The 22,964-nt window shown below is 51.5% G+C and overlaps 2 protein-coding genes across 7 annotated transcripts; both read right to left on the bottom strand.

Annotated features, from left to right (window-relative positions):
• Positions 1–438: 438 nt before the first annotated feature.
• On the bottom strand, positions 439–15,100 carry YJU2 (YJU2 splicing factor homolog). 5 transcript variants are annotated; one of them, XM_045166636.1, is made up of 9 exons: positions 14,859–15,100; positions 12,567–12,667; positions 11,044–11,188; positions 8,797–8,931; positions 7,942–8,123; positions 6,640–6,796; positions 2,749–2,890; positions 1,859–1,915; positions 439–1,557 (listed from the first exon to the last, which is right to left on the bottom strand). In XM_045166636.1, the coding sequence occupies exons 1-9, from the start codon at positions 14,880–14,882 to the stop codon at positions 1,445–1,447; spliced, it is 1,056 nt and encodes a 351-aa protein (XP_045022571.1). In that variant the 5' UTR covers positions 14,883–15,100; the 3' UTR covers positions 439–1,444. The 5 variants fall into 5 exon arrangements, 4 of the variants coding, with proteins under 4 accessions (XP_045022571.1, XP_006042579.1, XP_045022574.1 ...); XM_006042517.4 differs by having other exon boundaries at positions 6,676–6,796; positions 14,859–15,077; XR_006641427.1 differs by having other exon boundaries at positions 1,491–1,557; positions 1,859–1,934; positions 14,859–15,089.
• Positions 15,101–17,198: 2,098 nt separating this feature from the next.
• EBI3 (Epstein-Barr virus induced 3) lies at positions 17,199–22,655 on the bottom strand. 2 transcript variants are annotated; one of them, XM_006042521.4, is made up of 5 exons: positions 22,458–22,655; positions 21,715–21,841; positions 20,102–20,280; positions 18,454–18,611; positions 17,199–17,687 (listed from the first exon to the last, which is right to left on the bottom strand). In XM_006042521.4, the coding sequence occupies exons 1-5, from the start codon at positions 22,528–22,530 to the stop codon at positions 17,535–17,537; spliced, it is 690 nt and encodes a 229-aa protein (XP_006042583.1). In that variant the 5' UTR covers positions 22,531–22,655; the 3' UTR covers positions 17,199–17,534. The 2 variants fall into 2 exon arrangements, with proteins under 2 accessions (XP_006042583.1, XP_006042584.1); XM_006042522.4 differs by having other exon boundaries at positions 21,715–21,838.
• Positions 22,656–22,964: the final 309 nt, after the last annotated feature.

Genomic DNA, 22,964 nt, shown 5'->3' with positions numbered 1-22,964 from the left:
TACATCTCAGGCACTGACAGCAGGATGCTGAGCTTGGGGAGACGGGCAGTGGTGTGCCAGCCGGGCTTCACAACCGGCTCCTGCAGCCTCTGCCGATTTCCACGGTGTAAACGCTCCTGAGGCGGCCAACGTTAGGCCATAAACACCACGCTGTTGAGTGCAGAACTGGGAACAGAGGTGCTCGAGGCACCAGTTCTTACTAGCTGCCAGCGTGGTGGGCCTGCCCCAACCCCCACTGTCAGGGCTTGGGAACCATGCCTCCCTGGCTGTCTTTGCAGCCTCAGAGCCTTGATGTGAAGCCCCTGAGCCCCCATTGGAAGCCCTAAAGGGACCCTGGTTCACCTCTCTATACAATCCCCAAGCAGGGAAATCGTTGTAGGAAAGCAGATCCCCGATGTGGCGGGGGGGTGGGGGGTCTCATCCCACAAACTCTGACACTGCAAAGCACAAAGCCTCTTTATTCAAATGCTGAATGAAAGCCTATATGTATGTGTGTGTGTGAGAGAAGGGCTGATGTCACTGACCCCAAGAAGGGCGGGAGAGAGGAGATGGAGATTCATTAGATTGTGAGGGGGCTTCCCAGGTGGCTCTAGTGGTAAAGAACCCGCCTGCAACTCAGGAGCCACAGGAGACTCAGGTTCGATCCCTGGGTCAGGAAGATCCCCTGGAGGAGGGCATGGCAACCCACTCCAGTATTCTTGCCTGGAGAATCCCATGGACAGAGGAGCCTGGCGGGCCACAGTCCACAGCCACAAAGAGTTGGACATGCCTGAAGTGACAGAGCACGCATTGTATGCACAGCCTGCGGAAGTGTCTGGTGGGGGCACAGGACCTTCAACCAGAAAACGCTGCAGTCAGAGGGGATTATGAGGTGGAATCCAGCAACCTTGAAAGAACAGGAGGTTTGCAGTCAGACTCGCTGATCTCCTGACTTTATCAGCTTTCTACAAATCAGCCCCAAACTAAGCCTATGAAATAATGAGCATTTATTAGCTGGTGGTTTCTGAGAGGCAGGGGTCCAGGACTGGCTAGGCTGCGTGCTTCTGACATCCCCTTCTCAGACACTGACAGAGAGAAGGTGCCCAGGCCATCAGCAGGTTCTTTCCATTGGTTCCAGATGGTTCTGTGGTGGAAAGGGATGGAGCCCAGCCGGGGTGATGGGTGGGCCCAGCGTGTGCCTAAAGCATGGCTGGCCTCTCAGGACTGTCACAGAGATGACCTTGAAGCTGCTCCAGGATGTTGCAGTGTGACCTGGGGACCTGAGCTCCAGAGGGCGGTGGGACAGGAAGAAAACTGAGTCCCTCAGCTGTAGTCCTCACTCGCCCTGCCGGCCTGAGGGCATTCACGCTTGTCCAGCTGTGATTCTGCTTGGTTCCAAGGCCTCTGGCCCGGACCATGGCTGCAGCTGGCTGTGTGACCTTGACCAGGGAAGGGCAGGGGGGCCTCAGTTGCTGCCGCTGCTGTCCTCACTGTCAGAATACACACCCAGCTGGCTCAGGGAGGACGTGCCGGGCGTCTGGGGCGCTGGGCCAGCTGCCTGACCGTTCTTCATTGCACCTGGGGGAGAGGCAAGAGCTAGTAGTCACCTTGGGACAGTTGCAGGCAGGCTGAGCCTGGGGGAGGCCAGAGAACAGGACCAGCCATAACTGCTTGTGTGCAGCCTTTCTGGAGAGTATCTGGCAGACCCATCACAGTTTAAACCCGCACACCCCTTAACCCAGCAGCTCCACTTCTGAAATTGGACCCGGGTGGACACAGGCGCCCTGCTGGGGGTGCAGAAAATAGAAATGCTCCAGGTCCCAAGTGAAGCCAAGTACCATGGTGATGAAGAGGGGAGGACCTTGGTTCCACCACTTACCCCAGCTATATGGTTCTGGGCAAGTGGCTCCACCTCTCTGGGCCTCAGTCTCCTCATCTGACAAATGGAGTAGTAACTGTTTCGATAAACATGGTCACACATCTGTAAGGCTCGCTGGGTGCCAGGATCTACTGCAGGTGCCTGACTTGGGAGCATCTCAGAGAACCGGCCCCAAACCTTCTGAGGACCCATGAGGCTGATCCTGTTATCACTAGCATCTTCCAGGACAGGAAGCTCAGGCCCAGGGCAGGGGTGAGGGCCCTGGACCGAGGCCATGGGACAAGCACATGGAGGCATGGGGGGTCCTGCTCTTTCCACCTCACAGGGCCCACCTCACCCTAATTCTCCTCCTCCCTAGGGCCCGGGGGCCACACACAGCATCAGTGACACAACAGCCAAGATGTGGATGCGCAGGACCCAACCTGAGAGGCTGGGGCCACTGTCCATGTATGGGGTATGGGCAGCCATGAGATCAGACAATTTATCCTACAGGCCTCTGAATGGGGTTTTAAAAGCGAACACTTGCTCCTTTTGGGCTTCCCTGGTGCCTCAGTGGTAAAAAATCTGCCTGCCAAGCAGGAAATGTGGGGTCGATACCTGGGTAAGGAAGAGCCCCTGGAGAAGGAAATGGCAACCCACTTCAGTATTCTTGCCTTGGAAATCCATGGACAGAGGAGCCTGTCAGGCTACGTCCATGGGGTCGTGAAAGAGTCAGACACGACTTAGCGACTAAACAACAGCTTGCTCCTCTTAATTAAAACAAAAAATTAAAACAGCCCTTCTAGCCTCAACCCTAGTTGGGGACACACCTCACCCTGCCGCCCCTCTCAACAGAACAGCACCACCCGGTGGCTGCCCGAGGCACTGCATGCAGCTAAGGGACAACTTACCTGGGAGGGGTGGGGCTCTTCCTCGCAGGATGCTGGTGTCCAGGCCTGTTTTCTTCACAACCAGGCCCGACAGCTGGGGCCTGTTGCCAAGGGTACCCACACTGCGCTCCCAGCTCTCTGCCTTCCTCTTGGCTTTCGGGGTCTGCCAGGGGTGGGGGATGCAGGATGCGACTGGGTGATTTGTCTCCGATCTGTCCCTCTTCTGGCCTCCCTGCTCTCAGTCCCCAGCTGAGCCAGGATCTTTACCAGCCCCACTCCCGCTGTGGTGCTGACTAGCCCTCTCCCCCCTGCTCTAAACTCCTCTGTGGCTCCCCATTGCCCTAAGCTTGGTACTCAAGGCCTCTGCCAATTTTCTATCCCTTACACCCTACCCTTACACTTCCTAAATCACATACACCGAGATTGCTCACCTCCACATCTGTACCCACAACGTTCCCTCCACCTGGAACACCCGCTTTGTTTTGAGATCACTTGGTGAACTACTCATTCTTCAGTACCCATCTCAAGTATCGGCAACCCTGAGACGCCTCTCCTCTCAGTTCCAGCTCGAGTGAAAGCTGCACGTCTGTGTCTACAGTGTTCCACTGCTTTATTAGCAGCCTCCCCAGCCGCTGCGGGGTCCTGCCTGTTCACTGCTGAGTCTGTAGCAGGAGCTCAGTCTACAGCCATACCACCCTGAACATACCCGATCTTGTCTGTAGCAGGTGCTCAATCGACATATTTGAGGGAATGAAGAGGGATGCAGGCACCTCCCTGGTGCCTAGTGAGGGGGAGGGAACTAGTTAGGGGGAGGCAGAAGGGGGCTCAGTCCACATCCAGCTCTTCAGTCTTATCAGAAAGGATCCCTTTTATGTTTGATGTTTAAATACAGGAACTGGAAACCACTAGAAGCAAGAGGCCCCGTTGGGGTTGGGGGTGCAGGGGGAGCACAACGGCAGGGGGTTGCCTTCACAGAGCTCACCATCTGGGGAGGAGAGAGGGTGGACGAGCAAGTAGATGGTCAGGACAACCACGATCATCTTTGTTTTGTCGGTTGTGCGGTATGTGGGATCTAGCTTCCTGACCAGGGATTGAAAACATGCCCCCTGCACTGGGAACATGGAGTCTTAACCACTGGACCTCCAAGAAGTCCCCGGACACCATCGTCTTAATCAGTGATGGGAAAGAAAGAAGTCAGGGTGATGTGACAGCGTGGGGGTGGGGGAAGGGGACAGCTGCTGTCGATCAGGTGGTCAGGGGAGGAACCTGGTGCTGAAGTCAGACACGGAGAAGTCAGCAAGCGAGATCGTGAGGTGGACTGAGCCTGGCCCATCTGAGGGGGCTGGCACAGCTGGGGTGGGGGCAGGGGGAGGAGGAGGACACAGTGGTCACACTGCATTCACCCTGTGGGGTGACCAGGACAAGTGCTGTCCACTGGGGTAACAGAGAGACTGGCAGTCCCAGCCGAAGCTTGCTCATCTGGCACCACTGAACTGACTGCTGGAATTCATTTCTGTCCTTCACCTTTTGTCAAACATCATCACGGGTTCCCATTAAACTAAACCCAGGGGACAGAGGGGTGGAAAGACAGATTCTTCTGTAAAGTTACGGTGAAATCTGTGTAATGCATAACAAAACAAGAAAGTCCACTATCAAATTACCTACAAGCAAGATAACCAGAAAAGACTTAATAGTTATCTAAGACTATAGTAACCTAGCTTAACCACTGGGTCATCAGGGGGAGGACTTCCCTGATGGTCCATGGGTCAAGAATCTGCCTGCCAATGCAGAGAAAACAGATTCGATCCTAGGTCTGGGAATATCTCTCATCTCAAGGGACAACTAAGCCCGCACACCACAACTACTTAGCTCATGCGTCCTCGGGCCTGTGCTCCAAAAGAAGAGAAGCCACAGTAATGAGAAGACCTTGCACTGAAACTAGAGTACACCCCACTGGCCACAACTAGACAAAGTCCGCTTGCAGCATTGAAGACCCAGGGGGGCCAAAAATAAATAAATAAACAGCAGCAACAACAAAAGACTAGGGGGAGGGAATGCCCTGGTGGACCAGTGGTTAGGACTTCATGTTTCCACTGCAGGGGGCGCAGGTTCAATCCCTGGTGGGGGAACTAAGATCTCACATGCTGTGTAGTGCTGCCAAAATAAAATAATAAAATAGACTTAAAAGAAAAGACGGGGAGGGGGGGGAAATCATACAAGGCCATATTGCTTTGAAAGAACTTTCAATCTCTTATTCCACTTGAAAGAAATAAACAAAGAGGAAATTTTAGGTGAATTCTGAGGGTGGATTTTGCAAGAAAGACAGAGAGAGAATTCTGATCAGGGGATGCAGCCTCAAAGAAAATATCTTGGTTCTACATCAAAAGGTTGACAAGTGAGAGTGCATGACCCCCAAACACATCCTCTTCAGAATTCATGGCTTGAACATGGCTGCCCCCATGAAAGACTACATTTCCCAGACCCCTTTGCATCAGGATGTGGGCAGGTGGTTCAGTTCTGACCAATGGGGTGTGAGAAGAAGGATCTGCTCAACCAAAGGTATTGTTACCCTTAATGTCCTCCCTGTCCCAAGCCCTTCCCACTGGCCAGCTCGAGCTGCCCTGCATTGAGGGCATCATCCTGGGGATGGCAGGACATTGAGGTGGAGGATGCCCCAGACACCAGGGTCCACCTTCCCTGTTTAGCACGGCCATGTACAACTGTTATTTGATAGAAAAGTAACTTCTATGCAGTTGAGACTGCTGTTACTTTGGGTCCTGTCCAGTGGCTGGACTGGTATTTAACTAATACAGACTGGGAACATGTTCTGAGTTATAATAAAGTTTCTGGGGTCTCTGCATTATTTACTATTTCCCATTTTAAGCCCCGATTAACCAGAGTGGCCTCAATCACCTTGGATAAGACAGCTGTGGTGAAAAATGCTAGACAACCCCCTACCCCCAACCCCTGCAACCCTCTTTTTCCCTTCTTTCTGCTAATAATAGCATGGGCAGCTCCCAGCCTCCCTTGCAGTTCAAGGCAGCCACATGACTAGTCCAGCCACTGGGACTCCACATTCCAGGGGAGTGGGTGTGGGTGGCATCTGAACCTGGGCCTCCACGCACTGGCGGGTGCTCCTCCACACCCCCTCCACCTTCCCGTAGCCGGAACCCCAGGGTGCTCTGAGCCAACTGTGACCACAATGCTGGCAGCCATGCTCCAGGGCAGGGCAGAACTAGGAGAAGCGAGGAGCCTTGGATCCCTGAAATGACTGCATGGAACAGGGTTGCTCGGGAGTCCAGCTCAGGACCGTTAAGTGCCTGAGAAATCAACATCTGCCTGAGGTCTCTAAATCCAGCGAGTCTCCTTGTTTCTGCAGCTGGAGAAGGGGTGGAAAACTACAGCCCTGGATTTGCAGGGCAGGAATAGAGTGGCAGACATAGAGAACAGACTTGGGGGCACAAGGCAAAGGAGAGAGTGGGTCGAGTTGGGAGAGAGGCACTGACGTATATACACTACCACGTGTAAAATGGATAGCTAGTGGGAAGCTGCTATGTAACACAGGGAGCTCATCCTGGTGCTGTATGAGGGGCGGGATGGGAGTGAAGGGATACACGTATACATATAGCTGATTCACGCTGTTGTGCAGCAGAAGTTAACACAACACTGTACAGTAATCATACTCCAATAAAAAAAATAATAGAAATAAAAAGAAAACCTTACAGTCCTGGAGGGCTGCAACCTGTCTCTGTAAATAAAGTTTTACTGGCACATGGCCACGCCTACTTATTCGTACCCGATCCACGGCTGTTTAGCGCTATGACAATGGTGTTGAGCACTATGGCCTGGGCTGTCTGTGGCCCTTCAAGACAAAGTTAAGCCAAGCCCTGGCTTGCCCTGTCCCTGCTTCACCTGAGAGCACGTGGGAATGCGGGTGGCCCCACTCACCTCGTCCAGGATGGCAGTGGGGTTGGGCCGGAGGGCTGGCTGGGGCTGGGTGGGGGTGGTGTCCTCCTCTGAGTCAGAGTCTTCAAGGAGTCTTCTTTTCCTTGATTCCTCCACTAGCGCCCTGCAGGAAGGAACGTGGAACTTGGGGACATGCTTTTTTGGGGGAACAGTGACCAGGACCCTCCGCCCCACAATAAGGCACCTGGCTTTAATTGCCTAGCCTCACTGAGTGGGGAATGGGGGTGCACAAATATCTTAAAAAAAAAAAAAGTTCTTTGTCCACTGAACCCAGTGGGGTGGTTAAGCACTCGGAGGCTGGAACCAGCCTGTCTCGATTTGAACCCCAACTGGGGGACCTCAGTCAGGGCTGTGTGTACAGCTCCTCACACCCCAGTTCCCTCGACCACAATGGTGGGTCAAAACTCAAACTCAGAACAATGCCCATATCCAAAACGGGCTCAGTGAGTGCAGACTCCTCTCACTGCTAATCCCGGTCTCACTGAGCTGCCAACCCAACAGCACTGGCTGTCCACCTACTCTGTGCCCAACCCCCTTCCAGGCCCTGCATGCAGAAGCCAAACTGAGTCCCTGTTCAGATTTTAGGTGAGGAAGGACAGAAGACATCAGGAAAGGGGTGAATCAGCAAGAAGGTTCCAGAAAGTGGGAGGTGCCCAGCAGAAGCATGGACAGAAAGGCTGAGAAAGGCTGGCTTGCCAGGCCAGCCCTCAGGGGCAACTGGACCTGGACCCTGGGGCTCCCGCTACTGATGGGAGGCTCCCTGCCCCAACACTATCTGGGCAAACAAGGGGTGCACTGTCCTCCTGGGGTCTGGGGGCTCGGCCAAGCTGGGCAGGTGCCTGCGTGACTGGCCCCCAGTGAGAACCCTAGGCTGGGCCTCCCCAGGGACCATGCCTCATTCACACCATCACGTCTCATTTTGGGGGAATTAAGCCCATCTCATGACAGGCAGAAGACTGAAATTTTGTGCCCAATCCCCCAACCCTGCCCCATGCCTTTTCCTGCTGTTGATTTTTCCCTGTAACTTTTCATTCTAATTAACCACTGAACCTGGGGGTGGTCCTGGGGACCCTAACACAGATGCCACAAGAGAGAAAACAAGATGGGGAGTGGGATATGGGGAAGGCCTCCCCGAGATGGGAGCCATGCAAAGATCAGGAAGGGAGATTCCACGCAGAGGGAAGGGCACTGCACAGGCTGGGAGGTGGGTGGGCACCCCCGGCCCCCTCTGGCCCGTGTCCCACTCACGCCATCTCCCGCTCATCCTCCTCCTGCTCCTGCCTCTGCCGCTCCTCCTCTGACAGGCGGTGCTGCCGCAGCATGGCCTCGAAGTCTACGTGGGCCTGCCGCTGGTTCAGGTCTTTGAGCTCTTGCAGGTTCTCCAGGACCTCCATCTCCAGCTTGGAGTCCTTAGTTCTGTTCTCCAGCACCTGGTGGGGACCGGGGCACAGACGTGGGGCTAAGGGCGCTGCGACTCAACCCCCTCTGCCACCCCGCATGGCCTGCCTGACCTTAGGGCATCACCATGGGCAAGGGAAGGAACCCCCAACCCCAGGCCCTGGATCCACAGCGCCTGGTCCCTTGGCTATACCCACTTCATGGCTCAGAACACTGAGGCTTGGGGAAGGGGAAGAGATCGCCCGAGACCATGTGGCTAGTCAGTACTGGAACCAGGTGGCCTGGACTTCCAGCCTGGCTCCGTCACTAAATAAAAATAATATAAGTTAAAAAAAAAAAAAAGACTCCCTCCGTCTTAGACTCTAGACCCAGGTTAAGGGACTCAGGTGATAGGTCAGGCCCATTCTGGGCAATCCCCCTTTCGTGAGGTCATCTGGGCCGTAGTTTAATCTTAACTTGATCATGGGAGTAAGATCCTTGTATACACAGCCCTGGGACTACATAGCACGTGTGACTAGGAGGCGGGGGTCTTGGGGACATCTTAGAATTCTACTGACCATTCTCCCCACCCCAACACCCTGCCTGGGGGGTTAAGCAGGAGGGGGAATCGACTCCATCAGCACCCACACACAGGCAGGCACACACACACACTCACACACACACACGCACACATGCATGCACGGGCACAGGCGGTGCCTGACTCACCTTCATGGGGTTGTTCAGCTCCTCGTCCTCCCGCTCCTTCTGCACCCTCTTCTCCTCCTCCTCCAGGAGCTTCTCAGCCTGGAAGTTCCTCGTGGCTCCATGCTCCATGGTGTAGTCTGTGTTTTCAGGGTCTGTCTGGGAGGAAGGATGGGCAGACGTCAGCTCCTATGTCTCTGAGCATTAAAAGCTTCTGCTGAACAGTGGCTAGCAGCCTGCAACACCTTCTTTCCCTGTTTCATGCCTTTTAACACTGATTCTTTCTCTTTCCTGTCTTATTGCTTTAGCGAGTACAGTTCTTTGTTTCCAGTGCTCCTACCCCTTTCACAGAATCGCTGAACTTCCTAGCATGGATTTTCAGATCCTTCTCCACCTGCCCACTGTCCCTCTGCTGACCTTCACCCTCCACATGTTTGCAAATAAGTTTCTAGGTCTCTGCACAAATCTTTTTTTCTTTTAATGTTTTCCCCACATGGCATCACATGCAGGATCTTTATTCCCTGACCAAGGAACGAATCCATGCTCTGTGCAGTGAGAAGTACAGACTCTTAACCACTGATCCACCATAGAAGTCCCTGCACAAATCCTTTCTGTATGTATGTGCGCACATGTGCACTTGACCTTCCTCTGATTATAAATTACACATCGACTATGTATAAAGCATGGTCCTATTTGTGTTTATAAAACAGAGAAGCAATACATAACATGGTATCCTAGATTAGACTCTGGAACAGAAAGGTGACATTAGTGGAAAAATTGAATCTGTGTCATGTCTGGAATTTGGTTAAAAGTAACAATCTAACAATTCAGTGTTGGTTTCTTATTGTGGCAGATACAAAGTGGAAATGGAAGATGTTAACAGGAGGGGAAGACGGTGAGGGGCAGATGGGAACTCTGCTATCTCTGCAACCTCTCTATGAATCCGAAACTACTCCAAAATAAGATATTTACTGTTTAAAAGAAAGACCAAGGAGGAGAGTGATCCTTGTGTGCACGTGTATCTAGAGCACATTTTTTTGAAAACCATACAGGAAACTGTTATAAGCGTTTCTATGCCTGGTGACTGGCTGGGAAATTTTCCAGTGTCTACCTTACAGTACTGCTGGACTTCTGTTTTCACCACATGCTCACAGACACACAAACATACATATGTGATCCTAGTTATTTCATCAGCTGAAATTCTTCATTAGAAAAGCCAATTTATAACATTCTGCCACAGCTTTTCTAAACTTGAAAAAACTAATGTGTATTCATTAATATCTAAATATATACATACTTCACAACGTAGGTAAAGAAAACATTTTTTCTGGAGACAACCTAACTCTCTATTAGCTAATGAGTAGACAAACAAAATGTGATCCAGCCACACAGTGGAATATTACTCAGCTTTAAAGAGGAGAGAGGCACTGATACTTGCTACAATATTCTTGAACAAAGGGCCACACAGTGTGTGATTCTTTGATAGGAAATGTCCAGACAGACAAACCAGAGACACAGAGTGTATTCGTGATTGCCAGGAGCTGGGGGAGGGGATGGAGGTTAATGTGGGGGTGATGAGAATGTCCTGGAATTAGAGGACGCAACTTAGCACATTAGGAACATACTAAAACCCACTGAATTATACATTTTAAAACAATGATTTGTATGGCATATAAGTCATATCTCATAAAACCGTGTTTAAAAAGTAAACAAAACATAATGTATTTTTGGTTATTTTAATAAAATCAAATGTTTTAACGGAAGAAAAAAGTCTTTTGGCAAAAAAATACTCAAACAGCACAGAAGTATGAGGAGAGAAAACTAAGTTTTCTTCGTCTCTTTCCCAAATTCTTTTTTTTTTAACCCTTTAGTTGTAGCATGCAAACTCTTAGTTGCAGCATATGGGATCTAGTTCCCTGACCAGGGATGGAATCCAGGCCCCCTGCATTGGAAGCTCGGAGTTTTAGCCACTGGACCACCAGGGAAGTCCCTCAAGTTCTTAATACCACCCTTAGGATGACAATGAAAGTAAAAATATGACTACTATTAGCCATGAAAATTTCCAATGTGCAGTAGCCTGTCCATCAAACCTTGTTACTATACATCTAGGTTGCTTCTTGGTTTTCTGCCTTTATAAATAACACTCCTGTTAACTGCTCCTTGAACTTCTGCTGTTTCCTGGGGAGAAGGTGAAATGGGATTTCCCTGGAGGGAGGGGACAGGAGTGGTGACCCCCCAGTGGAGGAGGGACCGGGCTGGGTGGCTGCTTACCTTGAAGGTGATCTCTGCCAGGCAGCGCGTGCACTTGATGTAGAAGCGGAAAATGGGCAGGCCCAGGTAGGACTCATTCTGCACTGTTTCTTTGCGAGCATTGAACTTCTTGCCCTTGTAGATGTATTCTCCACATGTCTTACATCTGTGGGGAGGGACAGGGACTCAAGTCACCTCGGTGCCCTGGTTCTTGCCGGTGGGACCCTTGAGCATTCTGGCAGATAACCACTTGCATACCTCCGGGGACGGGGAGCTCCCTCCCTACCAAGAAATAAGTAAGGCTTCCCCTTAGCCGGCATATTCTTCTCACTAGTATCTGCCTGTCTTCTTGGAAAGCAACCAGACGACCAAAGCTAGGTGAGACTTGCCTGTCGCCCACTCCCAGAAGCCAGACTGGTGTTCATGGGGCATCCTGACCTCCAGAGGGAGGATTCCCTCGGGGGGATGCCACATGAAGTGAGGCAGAGCCCTGGCACTCTGACCTCCCTCAGCCCCTCCTGCTCAGCCCCTGTGCTCCCCAGGCCCAGTGTGCTGGCCTCCTGGCTGTTCCTACAAACACCCCAGCTCAGTCCCACCTGTGGGCCTTCACCATTGCAATTCCCATAGCCTGTGACATCCTCCAACCCTTAGATTCTAGTTCCACTGGTATTTGTTCTGATATTTCCCTAATCACCCAGCAAAGCCCCCTCCACCCTTCCCCACCACCATCCAGTCACTCTCTTGTGACAATCTGTGTCCCACAAATGCTTTTCATGAATATGCCAGAGCACTTGTTTATTATCTCTACTCCTCACCAGACTAGGACTCTTGGGGTCAAGTCTTGATCCCCCAGTGTCCCTGGCATTCAGCAGTACCCAATAAATGACGGCTGAATAAAAACAAATGCATGAAGGAGAAAGAGAAGACAAGCAGATCAGTAATACGTAAACACGTGCTGAACTTCACTAACAAAGGTGGCTTTGGTTACCACCTCATTTCAGATGTGCAAAGATGTGAAGAACTGTGGGGCTGGGAATTGGTGAGGTATGGTAATTACAAGACAGTACAAAGGACGAGGTCTGGGGACTAGTGGCAGAGGAGGGAAGCATAGATGGGGTTGGGTGGGGGATCAGGAGGGTTGTTCTGAGGGGATGAAATTTAAGCCAAGCCTTGGAGGGTGGAAAAGAGCCGGCCATGTGAGAGCAGAGGGAAGTGTATGCCAGGCAGAGGGAACAGCCTGTGCAAAGGTCCTGAGGCAGGTTCAGACAGGGCTGCTGGAGGAAGTGAATGTGTGTACAGGACTCCGTCTCACACTCATGCTTCTACTACCAAAGACTGAGCTCTCAGGCACCGGGCGGGAGCTCTGAGCAGTCAGGGAGATGGATTCTCAACGGGAGGAAAGACAGGTCACCCGCTTACTGGGCTCATGTCTGAGCCAGGACTGGTGACCTGGTCTGAGGTCTGGGGACAGGCTGCTCCCTGTGGATGCCGGGCATGGGGTCTGTCCACCACAACCAGTGCAGGGGCCCTGAGGGGTCACTCACCTCATGTTGAAGGGGGCCATCAGCCGCACCACATACTGCCGATCTTTGGGCAGCTTGAGCTTGGGAATCTTCGATGGGTCAAAGTCAGGGGGGTAATATTTCTGTGGGGAGGAAGGCAGTGTCAGAGGAGCTGCTTTCAGGTGCAAGGGAGGCCAGAGGCAGAGGGAAGGGGCTCTGGGGAGCTGCGTCTGGGTCCCTAATACCACCCCCAGGTTCAGTGTGTTGATGAGAGAACTCCTAGGAGGCTCACACACTTGTACTCATGGCTACTATTCATCAATAGCAAAAGGACACAGAGGAAAACCAGCAAAGGCAACAAGGTGCATGAGGCAGGGCCCAGGGAGACCAGGTACAAGCTCCCAGGGTTTTCTCCTGATGAAGTCAATTCCCCCAGTGATATATTGTGACAACACATGTGAAATGTCTCCCAGGGGAGCTCAGGGGGACCCAGCACCCAGGGTTTTCACTAGCGGCTGGTCGTACAGGCACATCTGCCCAGTGCATACGATTCCCGACTCCGGGAGAGGAGCAGATGCTCAGCACAAATCACACTGTTTATACAAACAGTTTAAGCACAGGGAGCCATTCTTTTCTGTGAACGGTGAGAACCATCCTGAAATTCAAGTTCCCAGAAGCCAGCCAAAGTCCAGCATTGCAAGCCGGCCTTTCTATCTAGGGCAGCAGCCTCAGGCCTGCAGTATTAACTCTTTCTGCATAGGAGCCTGAGATGAGAGATGTAGGGAAGGAGAGCTTGGATTATGGAAAAAAGAACTACATATGATAACCCAAAAATAAAGCACGTTGCGTTCTGAACACTTCCTACGTGCCAGGCACTACATTGTTGTTGTTTAGTTGCTCAGTCTGGTCCGGTTCTTTGTGACCCCGTGGACCGTAGCCCAAAAGGTTACTCTGTCCGTAGGATTTCCCAGGCAAGAATACTGGAGTGGGTTGCCATTTCCTTCTCCAGGGGATCTTCCCCATTCAGGGATCAAATCAGCATCACCTGCACAGCAGGGGAATTCTTTACTGCTGAGCGAGCGGGGGAGCCCCAGGTACTACACAGAGAGTTTGATGTCCCCTGACTCATGGAACTTTTGCAAAGACTTTATTAAATAGAGAAAGAAATGTGCCCATTTCACAGAGGAGGAAGCTGAGTTCTGGAGGTTTCAGCTACTCAGGATCACACAAGGTGAAGAGCAGAGCCAGGATTCAGAACCAGGGACATGATTCAGGAAACTGTGGTATAGTGATTAGAGTTCCAGAGCTGGGGGAGGGAGTATCTTGAGTTTGACTACTCTACTCTCTGGCTATCACATAACCTCTCTGGGTCTCAGTTTCCTCATCTAAAGATGGCATAACCTGTCCACCTGAGAAGATTTGATGAATATGACACTTCAAGCAGTGCCTGGGACAGAAGTATCTACCAGTAAGTTATGGAAACAACTGGCCTCTCAGTTGGATCCTCAGGATGGAAGGACCTTCTTGGACGCGAAGTCCAACACATTGCACTGGGGCTGGCTGGGGTTGGAGTCCAAATATAGGTGTTTAAAACATTAGAGCACTGAATCACAGTAAGGGGCATCAACCTGACCTCGAAAACCTGGGCTCCGAGCCATCAGTCTGGAGGTCTGTTCTCTACTTCGTCCTGACATCCTGGGTTTACACACTCCCAGGCTGGGGAGCTCAACCCCCTTCCCGGGAGCACACTCCTTCCTGGACAGTGGGGAACAGGGACTCAGAATTCCGGAGCGCTCTTCTCCAGAAGCTGAACCCTGCCTTCCCGAAACCAGCTCCACACCCCAAGACTCCCAGTCTTCCCCAACAGAACTGGGATTAGTTGATGCAATTGGAAGGATCCCCTTCCAGCAGAGCAAGAGAGGTTAGCAAAGCCTAATCCCTCCAAGGAACACGCTGGGCTAGAACCCCAAGCGGGGCGGGACTTAACAGAGGCATGCCTCCAGAAGACGAGGGTGTAAACGCGAAGAACACAGAGCTAAGGAACCTCCGCCCCCAAGAGACCTATACGATAATCCCCTTAAAAATCCAATCAGAAGTGATTGGGTAAACAGCCTAAGCTCCGCCCACACAGGTGACTGGGTACACTCCAGCCTCGAGGCTTAGCGAAGGCCCACCCTCCACTGAAAGTGATTGGGAGGAGTCTAGAGAGCCCCGCCCAACGGAAGGCCGTTGGAGAAGACAAAGGTTCTAATAGGAGGGTATACGTAGCCCCCCTCGACCCGAGCTCCGAGACGTCTCACCCCAGGCCGAAAACCCTAGTCGCCGAACACTTACGTTTAAAACTTTTCGCTCCGACATCTTCGCCTCCTACTGTTTTCACGAGCACAAGTGTACTGACTATGCTCGGTGCTTGTCGAACTTCCCCGACTCTTTATATTTCCGCTTCCGTCACCTCCTTCAGCCGCTATCATTGGCTGCAGTGTACATGCCTTGCCTTTTTCATTGGTTCTGATCCCCGCCTGTCAGCATTCGAGTCCATCTGTCTTCCCTCCGCAGTGGCAACCTCATCAATGTGCCACAAAGGTTCCGGGGTCGTTCTGGATTTGAAGTCCTGAGGCGCTTCGCCCCCTAGAGGTCGTCAGGGGGCGTGGCTGCTGGTAGCGACATCCCCTATAGTTCTTTTATTCAACAAATAAGGAACTCAGTGTTGAGCGCTTACCCTGTAGACCCTACACGTCGTTCCTGTGTCCCTAGCCCTCACCTGGGGACTGGGACAGTTCTCACGGGCCCCACCCAAGTTTATCTTGAATCACCGGTAGAGACTCAAAGACCAGGCTTCAAATCTACCTCCCGCTACATGCACTGGCTCCCAGATGTCCACTCCATGGTTTGCTTCTGCGTTGTCCTTCTAAAGAGGACGTTCCTGCTCTCACTTCCTTCTTTCCTTTTACACATGTTTGTTCTGTGTCAAAGATGTACTCAGTCTTTGGGGCACATCGCAGAACAAGATTTCTGTCCTCATGGAGATCACTGTCTGGTGGGACTGACTGGCAATAAACACACCAAAAAACCCAGTCGGGTCCCGGTCAGTGATCCAAAGACAATAAAACAGGGTGACATATGGTAAGTTATGAGAAGGTGCTGCTTGAGATGTATGAGTGTCCTATAACTGTTGTAACAAAGTACCACAGGCTCAATTTTTTAAATTATTTTTTGTTTGTGCCGGGTCTTCATAGCTGTGCTGGCTTTCTCTAGTTGTGGTGCCAGGCTCTCTCATTGTGATGGCTTCTCTTGTTGCGGAGCATGGGCTCTCTGGTCCATGGGCTTCAGTAGTTGTGGCTCCAAGGGTCTAGAGCACAGGCTCAGTAGTTGTGGTGCTCGGGTTTAGTTGCCCCGCAGCATGTGGGATCTTCCAAGACCAGGGTGTCAAAACTGTGTCTCCTGTATCTGCAGGCGATTTCTATCCACTTTACCACCAGGGAAGTCCTTAAGGTCATTACTTTAAAACATTTATTACAGTTTTGGAGATGAGAAGTCTGGAATGGGTGGCAGGGCTGGTTCCTTCTGCAGGCTCCAGAAGAGAATCCATTTCCTTGTCTTTTCCAGCTTCCAGATGCTGCCAGAATTCCATGGCTGGTGGTCCTGCATCACTCTGATCTCTGCCACCACTGTCACATCACCTTCTCTGTCTCCCTCTGACCTTCCTGCTTCCCATCAATAAGGACACTTGTGATTATCTTGCAGCCCCCTGGATAATCCAGTATAACTCTACTTCATTTTCATTAACTCAGTGAAAGATCCTCAAACGTTAAGGATCCTCAATTCTGTTAAATTAATCACAGCTGCAAAGCCCTTTTTGCCATGTAAGGTACCATATTCAAAGGTTCTGGGAGCAAGGACATGGATATCTTTGGGGGAGGGGTCTTTAGTCTTTGCCATAGCTGAGGTGGTCAGGGAAGGCTTCTTGGAGGAGGTGACCTTTGAATTGAGAGCCTTGAGTGAAATGTACAGAGAAGTTCCTGGACTGAGAAAAAGCCTTCAGAGCCTGGCTGTGCGGCCCCCTCCTCAGATAAATCATCCCAGATAAACTTATGGCCACCTCCAGTACGGCTCACATCTGGGCAGCTTTTTAAAAAAATGTATCTATTTGGCTGCATCAGGTCTTAATTGTGCCATGAGGGATATTTGCTGCGTCATGTGGGATCTTTCCTTGTGGTGCAGGAATTCTCTAATTGTGGTGCATGGGCTCAGTAGTTGCAGCACTTGGGTTTAGTTGCTCTGAGGCATGTGGGATCTTAGTTCTCACCAGGGATGGAACCCATGTCCCCGCTGCATTGCAAGGCAGATTCTTAACCACTGGACCACCAGGGAAGTCTCTCTGGGCAGCTTTTGAGTAGGTGTGTGAAGCAAACTGCTGAACTGAACAGGTCCCATCATTCCATCCCAGGCAGCACCCAGATCACCCCTACTCTGCCTTCCCCAGCCCCGTTTCTTCCTCTGGTCCCGCCCTGATTCCACGTGTGGGAGTGGGGACTCAGTGTGTGTGTGTGTCCTGATCTGTTTCTCCTCCCTGGGGCTCATGTGGATCTGTTGAAGGAAGGAAGAGTCCCAATTCCAGTCACACTGATCCTTTCTTTTTTTTTTTTTTAATTTAAATTTATTTAATTAGAGGCTAATTACTTTACAATATTGTATTGGTTTTGCCATAGATCAACATGAATCCGCCACGAGTGTACACGTGTTCCCAATCCTGAACCTCCCTCCCATGATCCTTTCTAATTAATTAAAAAATCTCATATTCACAGTTCTCAAAGCATTGCACTCTGTCAAAGGCAGGAGGGAACACATTCCCATTTCACAGATTGACAAACTGAGGCTCAGAGAGGCAAAGTCACTTGTCCAAGATTGCCCAGCAACTCGACAGTGGAGAACCCAGACTGGATAGGTCCCATTCACCCTTAGGTGGATGTCAAGGGCATGGCCCCTCTTCAGGGGTGCAGGGAGCCCGTGCTACTTGCCCAGGGTCATAGAGGCAGCAGCAGGGAGACTCCAGGCACTCCATTCCCCGTAGTCGGTGAGATCCTGAGCGGCCACCTGGACGCAGTACTTGGCTTGAGGCCTCACAGCCTTGAGGGTGAAGGATGTGGCTTCAATTGGCCCCACCTGAGAGCAGAAGCAAGGCTGGGTCAGTGGGAATGAGGATACTCTGATCAAGCCTTCTGTTCCCCTGCTCAGGCTGTTGCTCTGGGACTCAGGCACCGATGTCCATTCTAAGCAGCATGCCCTCTGCGGCCCCCTGCACGCCTTTGGCCACCTTCAACATCTTGCTGAGCAGAGAAGGACTACCCCTCCAGGGTCAGGCAGTTCTTGGTCAACCAGGAGCACGCCTTTCATATACAAACCAACCCACCCTGAGTGCACACCCCCACCAATCCCTTTCTCCATCACTCACTCTTGTTCACGGCTGAGTGATGTTCCCATGAATGGACGGACCACACATTGTGGACCCATCATCTGTTGAGGGCCCTGACATTGTCTCCTCCTTATGGCCATTGTGAGTAATGCTGCTGTGAACATTCATGTACAACTATTTGTTCAAGATCCTGAACAAATATTTTTTCAGGTGGATGCTCAGGAGTGGAACTGCTGGGCTGCCTTTTTAAAGAAATATTTATTTATTTTGGCTGTGCTGAATCTTAGTTAGAGCATGCAAACTCTTAATTGCAGCATGTGGGATCTAGTCCCCTGATCAGGGATTGAACCCTGGGCCCCCTGCATTGCAAGCTCAGAGTCTTAGCGACTGGATCACCAGGGAAGTCCCTGGGCTGCCTTTATGTCACACACCAGCACCCTAGGCTGTGACCAAGACCCCAGTGCACATTTACACATCCTCTTCCCTCTACCCAGGAACCACCACCCTCGTCCTCACCTGACGGAAGCGGGCAGCCCCGTGACGCTTGTAGCGGATCCGGTACTTGAGGGAGAAGATCTCCGGGAAGGGCCAGGTCCGGGGGGGCTCCCATTGCACCCACAGCCGCTGCCCAGGGAGAGGGCTCAGGCGCACGCCTTCTGGAGGATCCGGTTTGACTGATGGACAAGCAGGAGGCAGGGTCAGCAGAGGGGACATTCATTCATTCATTCAACCAAATGATAAATATTATTGAGTGCATGGCGATGTTCTGGACGTTGGGACACAGTAGCCCTGTCCTCTTGGAGCCCAGTCCCTTCAGGCAGAAGACAACAGGCAAGAGGCAAATCTGAAGGTCATAAAGGGGAAGGACGAGAGTTCAGGAGTGCAGGGAGGGGAGTGGGCTGCAATATTCTTTGAGACACAATTTACACACCAGAGAACTCATTCTTTTAAAGTGTACGGTTGTCGTTTTCATATATTCAGAGTGTTGTGTGACCATCACCACTGTTTAACCCAGAACATTCCATCACCCCTCAAAGAAATTCTGACAATATTAGCAGTCACCCTCCATTCCTCACTCCCTAGACCCTGACAACCAGGAACCCACGCCCTGTGTCTCTGGATCGGCCTGCTCTGCACGTTTCCCATCAGTGGAATCACACCGTGTGTGTCCTTCCGTGTCTGCTTCTCTCACTGAGCATCGTGTTCTCAGGGTCCGTCCACATGGTAGTGAGTGTCTGGGCTTCTCTGCTTTTTATGGCTGAATAATATTCCAGGGTGTGGATGGACACATTTTGAGAATCCATTCATCAGTTAATGAGCATTTGTGTTGCTTCTGCTTTACAGATAACGCTGCTATGAACATTCATGTACAAGTTTTTGTGCTTTCATATCTTTTAGATATATACCTAAGGACTGAAATTTCTGGATTACTCAGCAATTTATCTTTAACTTTTTGAGGGTCTGCCAGACTGTTTTCTAGCAACCACTAACAATGTGTGATGGTTTGCAATTAAAAAAAAAAGTGCTCAGGGGAGGATTCACTGAGGAGATGACATCTGAGTTGAGACCTATAGGAGGTGAGGGAATAAATGCAGATCTAGGGAGGAAGAGCGGTCTACACAGAGAGCACAGCATGTGCAAGAGCCCTGGGGCAGGACTGTGCCTGACATGCTGGAGGAACAGTGAGGAGGCCCGTGTGGATGGAGCAGAGTGAGCAAAGGGGAGAGGGGGAGGAGGGAAGGACAGGGAGGGGATGGGGAAGGCCGTGCAGGGCACTGTGGGCCATGAGAAGGACTTGGGCTTTCACCCGCAGGAAGGTGGGAGCCCTGGAGGGCTGTGAGCAGTGCAACGAGACCTGACTGTAGTGCTCACAGGTGCCCTCTCGTGGCTGCCTCAGGAAGCACAGATGGATGTGAGGGCGGGAGTGAGGGAAGGACCGAGATCCACCGCGCGGTCCAGGTGGGCGATGATGAAGGCTGGACCAAGCAGGGGCTCCGGAGGGGGAGAAGTGGGCTGATTCTTGGTCAACTGTGAAAGTGGATCCCACCGAATCCGTATGGATAGACAGGATCTCATCCTGACAGGAGGGAGGTGAGCCTGTTGTGGTGGAGGAGTAGGAGGAAGGTGGGGGGCCCTCCACACCCCCACCTCGACCCCTACTCACTGATGTGCTCTGGGACAAAGGGCACGAAGCTGCTGCTGACACCGCCGGGGTGGACAGCTGTGATGTTGAGCACATAGGGCACCATGGAGAACATCTGGACGTCAGGGACGACACAGCTGGTGGCTTCCGGTGTCGGCTGGAGGCAGGGCCAGCTTTCCCCATGAGCTGCCACGCCGAGCCTGTACATGGAAGGGGTGCTGTGAGGATCCTGGCACTTGCTGCTGGCCCACCTGTGCCCTGATTCCACGTGAGGACAGCAGGTTCCGGTCTTGGCTGTGTGATCCTAGGGGGTCCCTCAACCCAATATCACAGAACTTGGGTGACCCAGGGTCGGAGGGAATACCCCACTGGAAGGTACTAGAGTCTAGGCTGTAAAGCCTTCTAGAATGCCAACATTCCCAGGTCTATGGTTCACAGATTCTGGACTCTAGAATAATGATTCCAATTCTCTAGAGTTCTGGCACCCTTAGATTTCAGACTCTAGAGACTGGAGTTCAACAGCATCCACAGAACCTCCCACAGCATCCAAAACGTTGTGCCTCTGCAGCGTGGATGTGAGGTGCAGCCGGTGCATCCGAGCGGGGCTTCTATTTTATCTAATCTACTTGAACGTTTCCGTGGTGGCTCAGATAATAAAGAATCTGCCTACTATGCAGGAGACCTGTGTTTTATTGCTGGGTAGGGAGGACCTCCTGGAGAAGGAAATGATAACCCCCTCCAGTTTTCTTGCCTGGGAAATGCCATGGATAGAAGAGCTTGGAGGGCTGTAGTTCCTGGGGTCACAAAGAGTCGGCTACAACTGAGTGACTAACACTTTCTGCTTTCTTTCTTAATCTACATGAAGTTTCTAGTTATCAGAAAGCTTGAGAAAGTTTCTCAGAACAACTCAGGTGTATGAATCTACTTTCCCAAACACAAATGTTATGAAATCTAATTAGAGATCAATATTTTCCAGTGAACATTTAGCATCTGAATTGAAATGTGATATATATACATAAAGCATCAATGGAATTTCCATGACTTAGTAGAACAGGACTGAATGTACAATATCTCATTAATTTTTAAAGTTTTGATGACATGTTGAAACAATACTTTGAGTAATCCTATTCATGGTAATAAATCAATTTCTAGTATAAATTTCTAGTATAAATGGAGAAGGAAATGGCAACCCACTCCATTATTCTTGGCTGGAAAATCCCATGGACACAGGAGCCTGGCAGGCTACAGTCCATGGGGTTGCAAAAACTCAGATATGACTGAGTGACTGAACGTGCATATTAGTATAAATTTAAATATATGAACTCTATATAAGCATGTTAAAGCACATTATATTCAATCATATTAAATGGTACATCTTTGGAATATTTGAATATTATTTAAATAAAATATTAAAACCAGTATCACCATTTTGTTTTTAAATTTTTCAAATAGGGCTTCTGGGAAATTTTACCCTCCACACATGGCTGACAATATGTATTCTAGGGAGTATAGTTCTAAGGGTTGGTGCTGCTCTAGAATTTCGAGTGTTTCAGGTTCTCGCTAAGTGTTCAGCTACCCTGATCCTAGGGGTCAGCCCAGTTTTAGTCCCCATGAAGCCCTCCAGGCTCTCTGACCTGTACGTGGCAATGAATGATGTGGGCCTGGTGGAGTTCGGAGGAGTGGGCGGCAGGGTCCAGGAGCAGTCCACGGCGACCGGGTACCTGGAGGCCTGGCACCGCACCCTGGGCTGGGAGGAAGCTACTGGGTGGCCCAGAGAGAGAGGGAGAGTGTGAGCTTCTCATCCACTGGAACTGTCAAAGCCTTACTGTGGCTCACCAGTCCCCATCTTGCTACCAGCCAGTGCTGGGCACACAGCAGGTGCCTAACAAAGGTTTGTAGAATGAATGAGTACATGAATGAAAGGCATTCACATCATCTCCCATCCCTTGATACAACCTGCCAAGGCAAGAACTATTAGCCCATTTTCCAGATGGGAAAACTGAGGTTGAAGGAGCCACAGAGGGGACCTGGGGGTTTCTGGTGGGAGAGAGATGCTTTCCTAAACTCCCTCTTTGTGATAGTTTTGTTTTGAATCACATGAAGTGAATGAATACAGTTAAAATGTCTCTCTCTCCCAGCCTCCCTCCCTCCAGGCTGTGGCTGCCGCTTCCTGGTCCCCTTGGGGTAGGACTTGCCTCTTTGTGCCTCAGTTTCCCCCATCTATGCAATGGGATGGTAACTCTCTCCCACCAGTGGGCATACAGAAGGCGTGTGGGCTCTCAGCCCACCCAGAATATTCCATGGCGGCATACCAATCCAGTCCTCAGACAGTGTCTCTCTGCCAGGACTCCCTCCAACCCCTGGGGTCCACACATACCTTCTGTCTCGCGACAGAGTGAGCAGCCCAGCCAGAGGCTGACGGCAAAAGCCAGGACGAGTCTCAGGGCCATGGCTCCGGCAGGCTCTGCTCTCAGGGGCTGGGGCCAGGAGCACCCTCAGGGAGGCAGGGGACTCGGGTCCCACCCAGGGGAAAGCCCAGCCCCCTTTGGAGGCCCCCTACTTCCCCTTCCCTGTCTGACTCACCGCCCAGTTCCTGGGGCCCTGGAGGAGGAGCCCCCAGTCCCTTCTCTGGCCACCCCCAGTTTCTGGTACGGAAGGCCCCGAAAGTGGGGGCAGAGAGAGGAGGCCACAAAAGGGAGAAGTGGTGACCCCATGGCCTTTCCCAGCAGAGCCTTCCTTCCGGCTTCAGCAAGGAGGGGGAGCCCCCGGGGAGGGTGGTAATGACAGTGAGAGAGACAGCAGAGAGGCGGGATGCGGGGGGGCACTAAGCAAGACAGACTGACAGACCCGGGTGATGCTGGATCACTCATCAACCACCGAGATG

The sequence above is a fragment of the Bubalus bubalis genome, chromosome 9, assembly GCF_019923935.1.
Source record: "Bubalus bubalis isolate 160015118507 breed Murrah chromosome 9, NDDB_SH_1, whole genome shotgun sequence".
Classification (NCBI taxonomy): domain Eukaryota; kingdom Metazoa; phylum Chordata; class Mammalia; order Artiodactyla; family Bovidae; genus Bubalus; species Bubalus bubalis.
Note: the sequence above shows the minus strand (reverse complement) of the source record. Positions and strands in the feature narration are given on the sequence as shown.

Bases quoted from the DNA above. Each gene is read 5' to 3' on its own strand.
- EBI3 (XM_006042521.4), bottom strand. From the start codon at position 22,530: ATGGCCCTGAGACTCGTCCTGGCTTTTGCCGTCAGCCTCTGGCTGGGC. The intron at 21,842-22,457 runs GTATGTGTGGAC...TGGGCCACCCAG, and splicing joins ACTCTGTCGCGAGACAGAAG to TAGCTTCCTCCCAGCCCAGG. The intron at 18,612-20,101 runs GTGAGTAGGGGT...CTTGTCCATCAG, and splicing joins CTTTGTCCCAGAGCACATCA to TCAAACCGGATCCTCCAGAA.
- YJU2 (XM_045166636.1), bottom strand. From the start codon at position 14,882: ATGTCGGAGCGAAAAGTTTTAAAC. The intron at 12,668-14,858 runs GTAAGTGTTCGG...TCCTCCCCACAG, and splicing joins CGGAGCGAAAAGTTTTAAAC to AAATATTACCCCCCTGACTT. The intron at 6,797-7,941 runs GTGAGTGGGACA...TCCTTCCTGCAG, and splicing joins GAGGATGAGCGGGAGATGGC to GGCGCTAGTGGAGGAATCAA.